Source organism: Bos javanicus, chromosome 4 (genome assembly GCF_032452875.1).
Source record: "Bos javanicus breed banteng chromosome 4, ARS-OSU_banteng_1.0, whole genome shotgun sequence".
In the NCBI taxonomy this organism is placed as follows: domain Eukaryota; kingdom Metazoa; phylum Chordata; class Mammalia; order Artiodactyla; family Bovidae; genus Bos; species Bos javanicus.
The window spans coordinates 29,937,875-29,952,428 of NC_083871.1; the positions used below are offsets into that span (position 1 = coordinate 29,937,875).

The window sequence follows — 14,554 nt, forward strand, 5'->3', positions numbered from 1 at the left end:
GACTGAGCAACTTCACTTTCACTTTCCACTTTCATGCATTGGAGAAGGAAATGGCAACCCACTCCAGTGTTCTTGCCTGGAGAATCCCAGGGACGGCGGAGCCTGATGGGCTGCCGTCCTTGGGGTCGCAGAGTCGGACACGACTGAAGCGACTTAGCAAGCAAGCAAGCAAGCAAGCAAGGATTAAATGGCTTGCCCAAAGTTATATGCATGGGGAATGCAGCATTTGAGTCTAGGCAGTTTGACTCTAGAAATGTACTTTCTAATATGATAGCCAAGAGCCATGTGTGGTTTTTATTTTTTTTTTTTTTTTGAATTTGTTTATTTTAATTGGAGGCTAATTACTTTACAATATTGTATTGGTTCTGCCACGCATCAACATGAATCCACCACGGCCATACACATGTTCCCCATCCTGAACCCCCCTCCCACCTCCCTCCCCCTATCATCCCTCCGGGTCATCCCAGTGCACCAACCCCAAGGATCCTGTATCGAACCTGGACTGGCAATTCGTTTCTTATATGATATTATACATGTTTCCATGCCATTCTCCCAAATCATCCCACCCTCTCCCTCTCCCACAGAGTCCAAAAGACTATTCTATACATCTGTGTCTCTTTTGCTGTCTCACATAAAGGGTTATCATTACCATCTTTCTAAATTCCATATATATGCGTTAGTATACTGTATTGGTGTTTTTCTTTCTGGCTTACTTCACTCTGTATAATAAGCTCCAGTTTCATCCACCTCATTAAAACTGATTCAAATGTATTTTTTTTTTAATGGCTGAGTAATACTCCATTGTGTATATGTACCACAGCTTTCTTATCCATTCTTCTGCTGATGGACATCTAGGTTGCTTCCATGTCCTGGCTATTATAAACAGTGCTGCAATGAACATTGGGGTACACATGTCTCTTTCAATTCTGGTTTCCTCGGTGTGTATGCCCAGCAGCAGGATTGCTGGGTCATAAGGCAGTTCTATTTCCAGTTTTTTAAGGAATCTCCACACTGTTTTCCATAGTGACTGTACTAGTTTGCATTCCCACCAACAGTGTAAGAGGGTTCCCTTTTCTCCACACCCTCTCCAGCATTTATTGCTTGTAGACTTTTGGATCGCAGCCATTCTGACTGGCGTGAAAGGGTACCTCATTGTGGTTTTGACTTGCATTTCTCTGATATTGAATAATGTTGAGCATCTTTTCATGTGTTTGTTAGCCATCAGTATGTCTTCTTTGGAGAAATGTCTATTTAGTTCTTTGACCCATTTTTTGATTGGGTCGTTTATTTTTATGGAATTCAGCTGCAGGAGTTGCTTGTATATTTTTGAGATTAGTTCTTTGTCAGTTGCTTCATTTGCTATTATTTTCTCCCATTCTGAATGCTGTCTTTTCACCTTGCTTATAGTTTCCTTTGTTGTGCAGAAGTTTTAATTTTAATTAGGTCCAATTTGTTTATTTTTGCTTTTCTTTCCAATATTCTGGGAGGTGGGTCATAGAGGATCCTGCTGTGATGTATGTCAGAGAGTGTTTTGCCTATGTTCTCCTCTAGGAGTTTTATAGTTTCTGGTCTTATGTTTAGATTTTTAATCCATTTTGAGTTTATTTTTGTGTATGGTGTTAGAAAGTGTTCTAGTTTCATTCCTTTAAAGGTGGTTGACCAGTTTTCCCAGCACCACTTGTTAAAGAGATTGTCTTTTCTCCATTGTATATTCTTGCCTCCTTTGTCAAAGATAAGGTGTCCATAGGTGCGTGGATTTATCTCTGGGCTTTCTATTTTGTTCCATTGATCTATATTTCTGTCTTTGTGCCAGTACCATACTGTCTTGATGACTGTGGCTTTGTAGTAGAGCCTGAAGTCAGGCAGGTTGATTCCTCCAGTTCCATTCTTCTTTCTCAAGATCTCTTTGGCTATTTGAGGTTTTTTGTATTTCCATACAAATTGTGAAATTATTTGTTCTAGCTCTGTGAAAAATACCGTTGGTAGCTTGATAGGGATTGCATTGAATCTATAGATTGCTTTGGGTAGTATACTCATTTTCACAATATTGATTCTTCCAATCCATGAACATGGTATATTTCTCCATCTATTAGTGTCCTCTTTGATTTCTTTCACCAGTGTTTTATAGTTTTCTATATATATGTCTTTAGTTTCTTTAAGTAGATATATTCCTAAGTATTTTATTCTTTTCGTTGCAATGGTGAATGGAATTGTTTCCTTAATTTCTCTTTCTATTTTCTCATTATTAGTGTATAGGAATGCAAGGGATTTCTGTGTGTTGATTTTATATCCTGAAACTTTACTATATTCATTGATGAGCTCTAGTAATTTTCTGGTGGAGTCTTTAGGGTTTTCTATGTGGAGGATCATGTCATCTGCAAACAGTGAGAGTTTTACTTCTTCTTTTCCACTTTGGATTCCTTTTTATTTCTTTTTCTGCTCTGATTGCTCTGGCCAAAACCTCCAAAACTATGTTGAATTGTAGTGGTGAAAGTGGGTACCCTTGTCTTTTTCCTGACTTTAGGGGAAATGCTTTCAATTTTTCACCATTGAGGATAATGTTTGCTGTGGGTTTGTCATATATAGCTTTTATTATGTTGAGGTATGTTCCTTCTATTCCTGCTTTCTGGAGAGTTTTTATCATAAATGGATGTTGAATTTTGTCAAAGGCTTTCTCTGCAACTATTGAGATAATCGTATGGTTTTTATTTTTTAATTTGTTAATGTGGTGTATTACATTGATTGATTTGCGGATATTGAAGAATCCTTGCATCCCTGGGATAAAGCCCACTTGGTCATGGTGTATGATCTTTTTAATGTGCTGTTGGATTCTGTTTGCTAGAATTTTGTTAAGGATTTTTGCATCTATGTTCATCAGTGATATTGGCCTGTAGTTTTCTTTTTTTGTGACATCTTTGTCTGGTTTTGGTATTAGGGTGATGGTGGCCTCATAGAATGAGTTTGGAAGTTTACCTTCCTCTGCAATTTTCTGGAAGAGTTTGAATAGGATAGGTGTTAGCTCTTCTCTAAATTTTTGGTAGAATTCAGCTGTGAAGCCTTCTGGACCTGGGCTTTTGTTTGCTGGAAGATTTCTGATTACAGTTTCAATTACCGTGCTTATGATGGGTCTGTTAAGATTTTCTATTTCTCCCTGGTTCAGTTTTGGAAAGTTGTATTTTTCTAAGAATTTGTCCTTTTCTTCCAAGTTGTCCATTTTATTGGCGTATAATTGCTAATAGTAGTCTCTTATGATCCTTTGTATTTCTGTGTTGTCTGTTGTGAGCTCTCTGTTTTCATTTCTAATTTTATTGATTTGATTTTTCTCCCTTTGTTTCTTGATGAGTCTGGCTAATGGTTTGTCAATTTTATTTATCCTTTCAAAGAACCAGCTTTTGGCTTTGTTGATTTTTGCTATGGTCTCTTTTGTTTCTTTTGCATTTATTTCTGCCCTAATTTTAAAGATTTCTTTCCTTCTACTAACCCTGGGGTTCTTCATTTCTTCCTTTTCTAGTTGCTTTAGGTGTTGTGTTAGGTTATTTATTTTTTTCTTGTTTCTTGAGGTATGCCTGTATTACTATGAACTTTCCCCTTAGCACTGCTTTGACAGTATCCCATAGGTTTTGGGTTGTTGTGTTTTCATTTTCATTCATTTCTATGCATATTTTGATTTCTTTTTTATTTTTTCTGTGATTTGTTGGTTATTCAGCAGCATGTTGTTCAGCCTCCATATGTTGCAATTTTTAATAGTTTTTCTCCTGTAATTGAGACTTAGTCTTACTGCATTGTGGTCAGAAAAGATGCTTGGAATGATTTCAACTTTTTTTAATTTACCAAGGCTAGATCTATGGCCCAGGATGTGATCTATCCTGGAGAATGTTCCATGTGCACTTGAGAGAAAGGTGAAATTCATTGTTTTGGGGTGAAATGTCCTATAGATATCAATTAGGTCTAGCTAGCCTATTGTATCATTTAAAGTTTGTGTTTCCTTGTTAATTTTCTGTTTAGTTGATCTATCCATAGGTGTGAGTGGGGTATTAAAGTCTCCCACTATTATTGTGTTACTGTTAATTTCCCCTTTCATACTTGTTAGCATTTGTCTTACATATTGTGGTGCTCCTATGTTGGGTGCATATATATTTATAATTGTTATATCTTCTTTTTGGATTGATCCTTTGATCATTATGTAGTGTCCTTCTTTGTCTCTTTTCACAGCCTTTGTTTTAAAGTCTATTTTATCTGATATGAGTATTGCTACTTCTGCTTTCTTTTGGTCTCTATTTGCGTGGAATATCTTTTTCCAGCCCTTCACTTTCAGTCTGTATGTGTCCCCTGTTTTGAGGTGGGTCTCTTGTAGACATCATATATAGGGGTCTTATTTTTGTATCCATTCTGCCAGTCTTTGTCTTTTGGTTGGGGCATTCAACCCATTTACATTTAGGGTAATTATTGATAAGTATGATCCCACTGCCATTTACCTTATTGTTTTGGGTTCGAGTTTATACACCCTTTTTGTGTTTCCTGTCTAGAGAAGATCCTTTGGCATTTGTTGGAGAGCTGGTTTGGTGATGCTGAATTCTCTCAGCTTTTGTTTCTCTGTAAAGCTTTTGATTTCTCCTTCATATTTGAATGAGATCCTTGCTGGATACAGTAATCTGGGCTGTAGGTTATTTTATTTCATCACTTTAAGTATGTCCTGCCATTCCCTTCTGGCCTGAAGAGTTTCTATTGAAAGATCAGCTGTTAACCTTATGGGAATCCCCTTGTGTGTTATTTGTTGTTTTTCCCTTGCTGCTTTTAATATTTGTTCTTTGTGTTTGACCTTTGTTAATTTGATTAATATGTTTCTTGGGGTATTTCTCCTTGGGTTTATCCTGTTTGGGACTCTCTGGGTTTCTTGGACTTGGGTGATTATTTCCTTCCCCATTTTAGGGAAGTTTTCAACTATTATCTCCTCAAGTATTTTTTCATGGTCTTTCTTTTTGTCTTCTTATTCTGGGACTCCTATGATTCAAATGTTGGAGCGTTTAATATTGTCCTGGAGGTCTCTGAGATTGTCCTCATTTCTTTTAATTCGTTTTTCTTTTTTCCTTTCTGATTCATTTATTTCTACCATTCTATCTTCTAATTCACTAATCCTATCTTCTGCCTCCATTATTCTACTATTTGTTGCCTCCAAAGTGTTTTTGATCTCATTTATTACATTATTCATTATATATTGACTCTTTTTTATTTCTTCTAGGTCCTTGTTAAACCTTTCTTGCATCTTCTCAATCCTTGTCTCCAGGCTATTTATCTGTGATTCCATTTTGATTTCAAGATTTTGGATCATTTTCACTATCATTATTCGGAATTCTTTATCAGGTAGATTCCCTATCTCTTCCTCTTTTGTTTGGTTTGGTGGGCATTTATCCTGTTCCTTTACCTGCTAGGTATTACTCTGTCTTTTCATCTTGTTTATATTGCTGTGTTTGGGGTGGCCTTTCTGTATTCTGGCAGTTTGTGGAGTTCTCTTTATTGTGGAGTTTCCTCACTGTAGGTGGGGTTGTACGGGTGGCTTGTCAAGGTTTCCTGGTTAGGGAAGCTTGTGTCAGTGTTCTGGTGGGTGGAGATGGATTCCTTCTCGCTGGAGTGCAATGAGGTGTCCAGCAATGAGTTATGAGATGTCAGTGGGTTTGGAGTAACTTTGGGCAGCCTGTATATTGAAGCTGAGGGCTGTGTTCCTGTGTTGCTGGAGAATTTGCGTGGTATGTCTTGCTCTGGAACTTGTTGGCCCTTGGGTGGTGCTTGGTTTCATTGTAGGTATGGAGGCATTTAATGAGCTCCTGTTGATTAATATTCCCTGGAGTCAGGAGTTCTCTGGTGTTCTCAGGATTTTGACTTAAGCCACCTGCTTCTGGTTTTCAGCCTTATTTTTACAGTAGTCTCAAGACTTCTCCATCTATACAGCACCGTTGATAAAACATCTAGGTTAAAGATGAAAAGTTTCTTCACAGTGAGGGACACCCAGAGAGGTTCACAGAGTTACATGGAGAATAGATAAGGGAGGAGGGAGTTAGAGGTGACCCAATTGACATGAGGTGGAATCAAAAGAGGAAAGAGCAAGCTAGCCAGTAACCACTTCCTTATGTGTGCTCCACAGTCTGGACCGCTCAGAGATGTTCACAGAGTTTTATACAGACAAGAAAAGAGGGAGGAAGGAGATAGAGGTGGCCAGGAAGATAAAGGGGGGAATCAAAAGGAGAAAGACAGATCCAGCCAGTAATCAGTTCCCTAAGTATTCTCCACCATCTGGAACACACAGAGAGTCACAGAGTTGGGTAGAGAAGAGAAGGGGGAAGGAGAAGATAGAGGCAACCTGATGGAGAAAAAGGAGAGTCCAAAGTGGGAGAGAGAAGTCAAGCCAGTAATCTCACTCCCAAGTGAAAATGGGTACTGAAGATTGGGTTCTTAAAGATACAAAATTGATAACAAATACCAAAAAGCAAAGATTAAAAATCTAGAGTAGAGGTTGGGTTTTCAAATGTACAATATTAAGAAAAGAAAAAAAAAACAAAGTCACAAAAATTATTTTAAAAAAAATATATATATATATATATGAACTTTGCTTTAAAAAATAGGGTCTCTCTTTTTTTTTGCAAAGTAATAGTAGGTTATAAAAATGAAAATTAAAGGAGTAATAGAGTACTTAAAAATTAAAAAAAATTTAAAAAAAGGATGATAGTAAAAATAGTAAAAATAGTAAAAATATATCTAGGACTGTTTCTGGTGGTGTTGTGGGCAGTGTGGGGTCAGTTCATTTTCAGATAGTTTCTTGGTCTGGCTTATATTTCTCAAGATCTATAGGCCCCTTCCTTTGTAGTTGGTACTAACTATAGGGTTTTAATCTATTGCACCTGTCACTTCCAAGATGGTTCCGTCTATTTTAGCTTCTTCTGTTTGCTGGTCTCTTCAGTGTCTGATTTCTGCCCTGGCCCAAGGGGGCGGTGGTGGACACTTTTAGGCTCACTTGTTCAGTCGTGCTGTGGGGAGGGAGGAACACTGCAAACAAGTAACACTGGCGTGTGCTCGCAGTGCCTCAGCCACACTGGGCCTGCCCCCACTCACAGCACGTGTGCCCGCCCTGCCCACACTGCTCAGGCTCTAGGTTGCTGCGCCGGTAACAGTCCAAGGTTGGCCCTGGGTTATATGCACTTCCCAGGTCTAAGCCACTCAGGTTCAGGCACTCAGGTAGTCCTCAGAAGCGTAGACTCAGTTGGGCCTGCGTTTTGTGCCCTTCCCAGATCCAAGCAGCTCAGGTGATGAGGTGTTTGGCGAGCACGGTCGCTGTGACTTACCTCCTCCCCGCCCGTCCCTGCCACTCGGTTTTCTGGGTGTACAACCGGTGCACCTTCTCAGGTGGATGTTGACCGTCCAGAACCCCAAGAAGTCTTAGTTAGCAAAGAAGCCTGCTTGCAGTTTGGTAGATAATGCCTCTCTGGGGCTGCGATTGCCGCCTTCCATCTCTGGCTGCCTGTCACCAGAGGGGGATGGTCTGCAGTGGGCTAGCTCTGTTCAGTCCTTTGTTCTGTTAGCGGGCCTGGCGGTGTCTTAGGTTAGGGCTTTTCACGTTGTAGCTATCCCACAGTCTGGTTTGCTAGCCCAAGTTAGTTCCCTCAGATTGCCCTCAGGGCATTCAGGCCTGGTCCTTACTCTAAGCAATGCAGCCTGCGCCTCCCTGCCCAGCCCCCGCTTGCTAGTGGCAGGTGCAGGCGTCTGCGCTGCTTCTCTGCTGGGGGAGTTACCGTTGGGCATGTAATCTGTGGGTTTTAATTATTTATTTATTTTTCCTCCCAGTTATGTTGACTTCTGGAGAAGGCAGTGGCACCCCACTCCAGTACTCTTGCCTGGAAAATCCCATGGATGGAGGAGCCTGGTAGGCTGCAATCCATGGGGTCGCTAAGAGTCGGACACGACTGAGCGACTTCACTTTCACTTTTCACTTTCCTGCATTGGAGAAGGAAATGCCAACCCACTCCAGTGTTCTTGCCTGGAGAATCCCAGGGACAGGGGAGCCTGATGGGCTGCTGTCTATGGGGTCACACAGAGTCAAACACGACTGAAGCGACTTAGCAGCAGCAGCAGCAGCATGTTGCCCTCTGTGGTTCCAAGGCTCGCAACAGACTCGGCAGTGAGAGTGTTTCCTGGTGTTTGGAAACTTCTCTCTTTTTAAGACTCCCTTCCCGGGATGGAGCTCCATCCCTACCTCTTTTGTCTCTTTTTTTTGTCTTTTATATTTTTTCTTACCTCCTTTCGAAGACACTGGGCTGCTTTTCTGGGTGCCTGATGTCCTCTGCCAGCATCCAAAAGTTGTTTTGTGGAATTTACTCAGTGTTTAAATGTTCTTTTGATGAACTTGTGGGGGAGAAAGTGGTCTCCCCATCCTATTCCTCTGCCATCTTAGGACCGCCTCCAGCAATGCCTCCATGTGTGGTTTTTAAAAGTTAAATTAGTTAAATTATGTAAAACTAGAAATTTAGTTCCCTCAGTAGCCACATTGTGGTGATGGTGATTTGGTCACTAAGTCATGTCAGCCTCTTGGGACACCAGGGACTGTAGACTGCCAGGCTCCTCTGTCCATGAGATTCTCCAGACAAGAATACTGGAGTGAGTTGCCATTTCCTTCTTCAGGGGAATCTTCCCAACCTAGGTATTGAACCTGGGTCTCCTCCATTGCAGGCAGATTCTTTACCCACTGAGCTATGAGGAATAGCCCTAATAGACACATTACATGTGCTCCAATAGCTACACATGCCTAGTGACTACATCTTGGATGATATAGAGAATATCTCCATTTTTGCAGAAACTTCCATTGGATAACACCGCACTAGAAGCAAAACTCTTGACTTCTCTACTATACCACTTCATCTGTACTTGTATATAACATTGTCAGATTATTAAAGCAAGTTTATCCTCAAATTGAAATGGCACCCCACTCCAGTATTCTTGCCTGGAGAATCCCATGGACAGAGGAGCCTGGTGGGCTATAGTCCATGGGGTCTCACAGAGTCGGATACGACTGAAGTGACTTCACACGCATGCACACATCCTCAAATTTTTAATTATTCATTCTGTGCAGATGACTATCACAAGTATATATCTAGCTTAACAGTTTTCCTAATTATCAGTGCCACATTTCCATCTGTATAAAGGATATGTTCACTTGGACACACAAATATTAACCAAACTTTCATTTTTAATCTGAATGTAACTTTTTCCCCTAACCAACTTTCTCTCCTGACTTCCCTATTACCATCTTTCCTACTCTTTTATTCCCAGTTTCTGAGGTTTAGTTATTGAACTTGTTCTGATTCCTTCTTTCTTGTCCCCTGAATCTATATCTTGTCAATCTTTCCTTAAAAATATTTCTCAGATTTTACTTTCTTACTGCTGTTAAACTAGATCATAATGGGTCGACCTGAATCTTATCTTTTCTCATTTCCTTACAATCAACATTTATCAGGTTAATTGTATCAAATATCAATGGCCCTGTCACTCTCATTCTCAGAAAATTATAACAGTTGCCCTAAAATTTGGTTCAGTGCATTCTACAATCTTATCTACCTTATCTCTTTCTTGATTTTTGCATGAACTGTTCATTCTAACCAGACCGGTCTCATTCCTTTATTGTGAGATAATTCATCTTTGCTTTCCTGAAATTATGTTCTTATTCCTCCTCCACACATCTCTACTTATTGACATATTAACCATCCTTCAAAGATTAACCTCAGGGCCCTTCCCGTCTGTGTGGTGAAACAATTTAGGTCATAATGTTCTTAGATGCTAGAAAAGTCACTCTATGTACTATTCATCATATAACTTCTTGTCTTGCTGGGTATAATAGTCAGGATTCTCCAGAAAATACCTATTGGTTTTGTCTATGTCTATCTGTATCTATCTATATATCTAGAGAGAGAGAGATTAGAAAAGGGGAGCATGAAGTTTTAAAAATTGGCTCACGTGAGTGTGGTGGCTGGCAAGCCCAAAATCTTCAAGAAAGGATAAGTGTTAGAAACTCTAGCAAGAATTTGATATCTTGAGCCTGAAGACAGTCTAAAAGCAGAATTATTTCCTTTTTAGAGAAAAAAGAGAAAACTACAAACAAATATCCCTTATAAATATTTATGTAAAATTCCTCAACAAAATACAGTAAGTTCCCTATATATGAACCTAAAGTTCTGAACCTTCAAAGATGGGAACATGCATTCACATGTCCAGTCACATAAGTTAGTTCACATGTCTGATGTACATTATGATGTTCATGTATCCTCTACAAGTGTCTGTGCTTTTGTGTACAGTACTGTATAGAGTATAGTAGTATGGAATCTTTATTTCAAGCCCAGGATGTCCAAAAACAAGGGTAAAAGCTGTGGTGATGGCTGATACTGCTAAGAAACACCGTCTGTTTCACTGTACTACTATACTTTTCAGAATACTGTACTATAAGACTAAAAATGTTTTCTTTACTTTTTGTGCTTGTTTTTTTTTGTGTGTATTATTTGTGTGGAAAGTATTATAAACCTATTACAGTTCAGTACTATATAGCCGATTGTGTTAGTTTAGGTATCTAGGCTAATTTTGTTGGACTTAACAACAAATTGGACTTTCAAACACGCTCTTGAAATGGAACTCATCCATATGTAGGGGACTTGCCGTACTAGCAACCAAATTCAACAGCTTATTAAAGTGATTTTACATCTTGAAAAAGTGAGATTTATTGCCAAATTACAAGGGTATGTGAACTTTCAAAAAGCAATCAATTTAATGTGTACGTGCTTGCTATGTCACTTCAGTTATATCCAACTCCTTGCCACCCTATACACTGTAGTCTACCAGGCTCCTCTGTCCATGGTTTTTCCAGGCAAGAATACTGGAGTTGGTTGCCATGCCATCCTCTAGGGGATCTTCCCAACCCAGGGATGGAACCTGCATCTCATGTCTCTTCTGCACTGGAAGGCAGTTTCTTTACCACTTGCACCCCTTGGAAAGTCCCAGCCAATTTAATACACCTCATTAATAGAATGAAGAAAAATTTGTGTCTATCTCAGTTGATACAGGAAAAACATATGAAAAAATTCAATACCATTTAATGATAGTAACACTCTACAAACTAAGAATAAAAGGAAACTTCTTCAACATGATAAAGACCATCTATTAAAAAAACCTACAGGTAACATCATACTCAATGGAAAAAGACTGAAAACTTTCCCATTAAGATCAGAAGCAATTCTAGGATGCCTACTCTCACCACTTTTGTTCAACACAGTTCCAGCCAGCACACTTGGGCAAATAAAGGAAACATAAAACATCAAAATTAGAAAAAGAACTCTGTTCTCAGACAAGATCTTTTTTATACAGTGAATCTGAATATCTCTCTCTGTCACTTACACACACACAAAATTGTTATAGCTAATACATGTGTTCATCAACATGCAAAAATCAGTTGCTTCTTACTATTCACATTAGCCAAGATATGCAAACAACTTAAGTGTTCAGCCACCAGCAGATAAATATATAATGTATATCAGTCAATGAAAAAATTTGTTGTGCAAATGTGCCATTGACATTAAAAACATTTATTTTACTTATTACAATGACTAATTCAGCTAATAAAATTATATGGGACTAAACAATAGAAGATGAGATGGCTGGATGGCATCACTGACTCAATGGACGTGAATCTGAGTGAACTCCGGGAGTTGGTGATGGACAGGGAGGCCTGGCGTGCTGCAATTCATGGGGTCGCAAAGAGTCGGACACGACTGAGCGACTGAACTGAACTGAACTGAAACAATAGAAAACTGGGTATATAGGCACTGGTGCTCCTGCTACTGCTGCTAAGTCGCTTCAGTCGTGTCCGACTCTGTGCGACCCCATAGACAGCAGCCCATCAGGCTCCACCGTCCCTGGGATTCTCCAGGCAAGAACACTTGAGTGGGTTGCCGTTTCCTTCTCCACTGCATGAAAGTGAAAAGTGAAAGTGAAGTCGCTCAGTCGTGTCCAACTCTTAGTGACCCCACCGACTGCAGCCTACCAGGCTCCTCCGTCCATGGGATTATAGGCACTACACATCTTTAAAAAGAGTGTTTATTTGGCTCAATGAATTTTCTTTGCTCACTTTGTTTCCTACGTACACTATGACAAGAACACAGTGTGCTTTACTTGGAAATTCACCCTTGCTGTAATCAGATATTAAGGTGTGGTCAGAAAACAGGCTTTAGCAAAGCACAGCTCTGAAAGTGCAATTGGTTTTTTCTGTTGTTGAAGAGGAGAAACAACCCATGAGTTTGGTATAAATCAGCAGATCATGCACTTACCAAGGTGAGCCTAAATTGTTTTGATTTCTTTTAATGAATTTATGAGTTTTATTATATAATTGCTAATTTCTATGAAATGCAGTGTTTGATAGAGTCTATTTAATTACTTATACATATGTTAAATAACTGGAGATGGTATAACATCAGTATAGCAATTATGAAGATTTCTTGTATGAAGTTATGAACATTGGTTTCCAAAACAGGAAGAATATGCCAGTGTATTTGTATCATGCTTTCCTTCTCAAGGTCTCCCCTGGCAGCCCAAATAGTAAAGAATCTGCCTACAATGTGGGAGACTTGTGTTCTATCCTTGGGTTTTTGGAAAGATTCCCTGGAGGAGGGCATGGCAACCCACTCCAATATTCTTGCCTGGAGAATCCCCATGGACAGACCCATTTCTGACCCACTGAAATCATTTCTTCATGGAGAAACTTACTATTTGAAAGTGTATTTTACAGGTTTTTACAGATGCTTAGGTAGTACAGTCCATGGGTCTCAAAGAGTCAGACACAACTGAGCACTAACACTTTCAGGTAGTGTTTAATTGATTACTAATTCCACTCTTGAGTTTAAGTCCATATATGTTATAATCATCTCAATATAGATATTACCCCGTGGACTATACAGTCCATGGAAGTTTCCAGGCCAGAATACTGGAGTGGGTAGCCTTTCCCTTCTCCAAGGGATCTTCCCGACCCAGGGATCACACCCAGGGAGAACCCGGGTCTCCCGCATTGCATGTGGATTCTTTACCAGCTGAGCCACAAGGGAAGCCTAAGAATACTAGAGTGGGTAGCGTATCCCTTCTCCCGCGGATCTTCCCGACCCAGGAATCGAACTGGGGTCTCCTGCATTGCAGGTGGACTCTTTACCAACTGAGCTATCAGGCCCATAGATATTGCATGGCCTAACAAATCAGATTGAGTCAAAAACATCTGTGTATTTGCAAAGAAATGATAATTTATGTTGATAATTGCAATCCTGAGACTAGCTAAGATCCTAACTGGGCTTCACTGGTGGCTCAGATGGTAAAGAATCTGCCTGCAACGCAGGAGACCAGGGTTCAGTTCCTGTGTCGGAAAGATCCCCTGGAGAAGAAATGGTGATCCACTCAAGTATTCTTGCCTGGAGAATCCCATGGACAGAGAAGCCTGGCGGGGCTACAGTCCATGGGGTCGCAAGAGTTGGACACAACTTAGTGACTAAATGACCACCTAAGACCTTAAAATATCATCTAAAGGAAGAATACACTATATTTAATATAATGAGGTTTTTTTAATATTCTAATTTTTAAGAGCTATTTATTCATACATAGTAGAAGCTCTAACTTCCTCATATTTAGTAAACTAGAGAACTCTGCTCCCTCAAATTACTGGCTAACAGAAACTATTGCATCAGTTTTGTGATTGTTTGTTTTTTGTTTTTTTTTTACAGAGAAAACTAAGCACTAGATAATTTAAAGGTTTTTATCAGTAACAATAAGATCAGTGTTAGAGGAGGAATAAAATCCAATATCCTGGGAAAACATGCATTGTTCATGAAATCTGTCTTTTCTCCTTTTTATTCTATTTCTAGAATTTTATTAGCTCCAAATCTAAGCCCAGAATGAAGCAAAGAAGTTATAAATTCATGTTAAGTTCTGAATAGGTGAGCTAGGTAACAGAAACTTCATTTGATGTGTCAAGGTTGGGGGGACATGGTGAAACTCAGCAGCAAGCATGCTTTTCCGGAAGCCCTTAGGGATGTAAAGAATGCTTCATATCAATTAAATGATAAAAGTTCACATTGTCATGATATACTTGTTAATATTTTATTTCAGAAGAATTAAGTTGTAAATAAGATGGCAAATTCTGAACAAGCTGAAGAAATGCAAAAAAATTATCAGAGAAATGGGTATGTTTTGCCTAAATTCTACAAAACATGTTCTGCAACTTCAATTATATCTTATCCTTTTCTCAACTGTAGCAAAATGTCAATAATATTTTCCAAAAATAACAGTGCTGTTTGCACTTTGCTGGACTTTAACATAGTGTTATAACTGGATTAATAGTAAATTTAGGAAGCGTAATTGCTACAGGCTTTGATTTTGTATTTATTTCAGATATTTATTCTTCTAAATTTCTTATCTCTTACCAACATGTAGAGGGAAAATACTTAAATATTTTTAATTCTTTGTGAATCCTTCATTCAATGTGGTACAG

The 14,554-nt window shown here is 39.2% G+C and overlaps 1 protein-coding gene across 1 annotated transcript in view; it reads left to right on the plus strand.

The window, feature by feature from the left end:
• The first annotated feature begins 12,179 nt into the window (after nt 1–12,179).
• ABCB5 (ATP binding cassette subfamily B member 5) overlaps nt 12,180–14,554 on the plus strand; it is a 119,423-nt gene continuing 117,048 nt past the window's right edge. The window contains exons 1-2 of the mRNA XM_061413675.1: nt 12,180–12,357; nt 14,173–14,246. Of these exons, the coding sequence (XP_061269659.1) occupies nt 14,194–14,246 (53 nt within the window). The 5' untranslated portion in view covers nt 12,180–12,357; nt 14,173–14,193. The remainder of the gene's footprint in view (nt 12,358–14,172; nt 14,247–14,554) is intronic.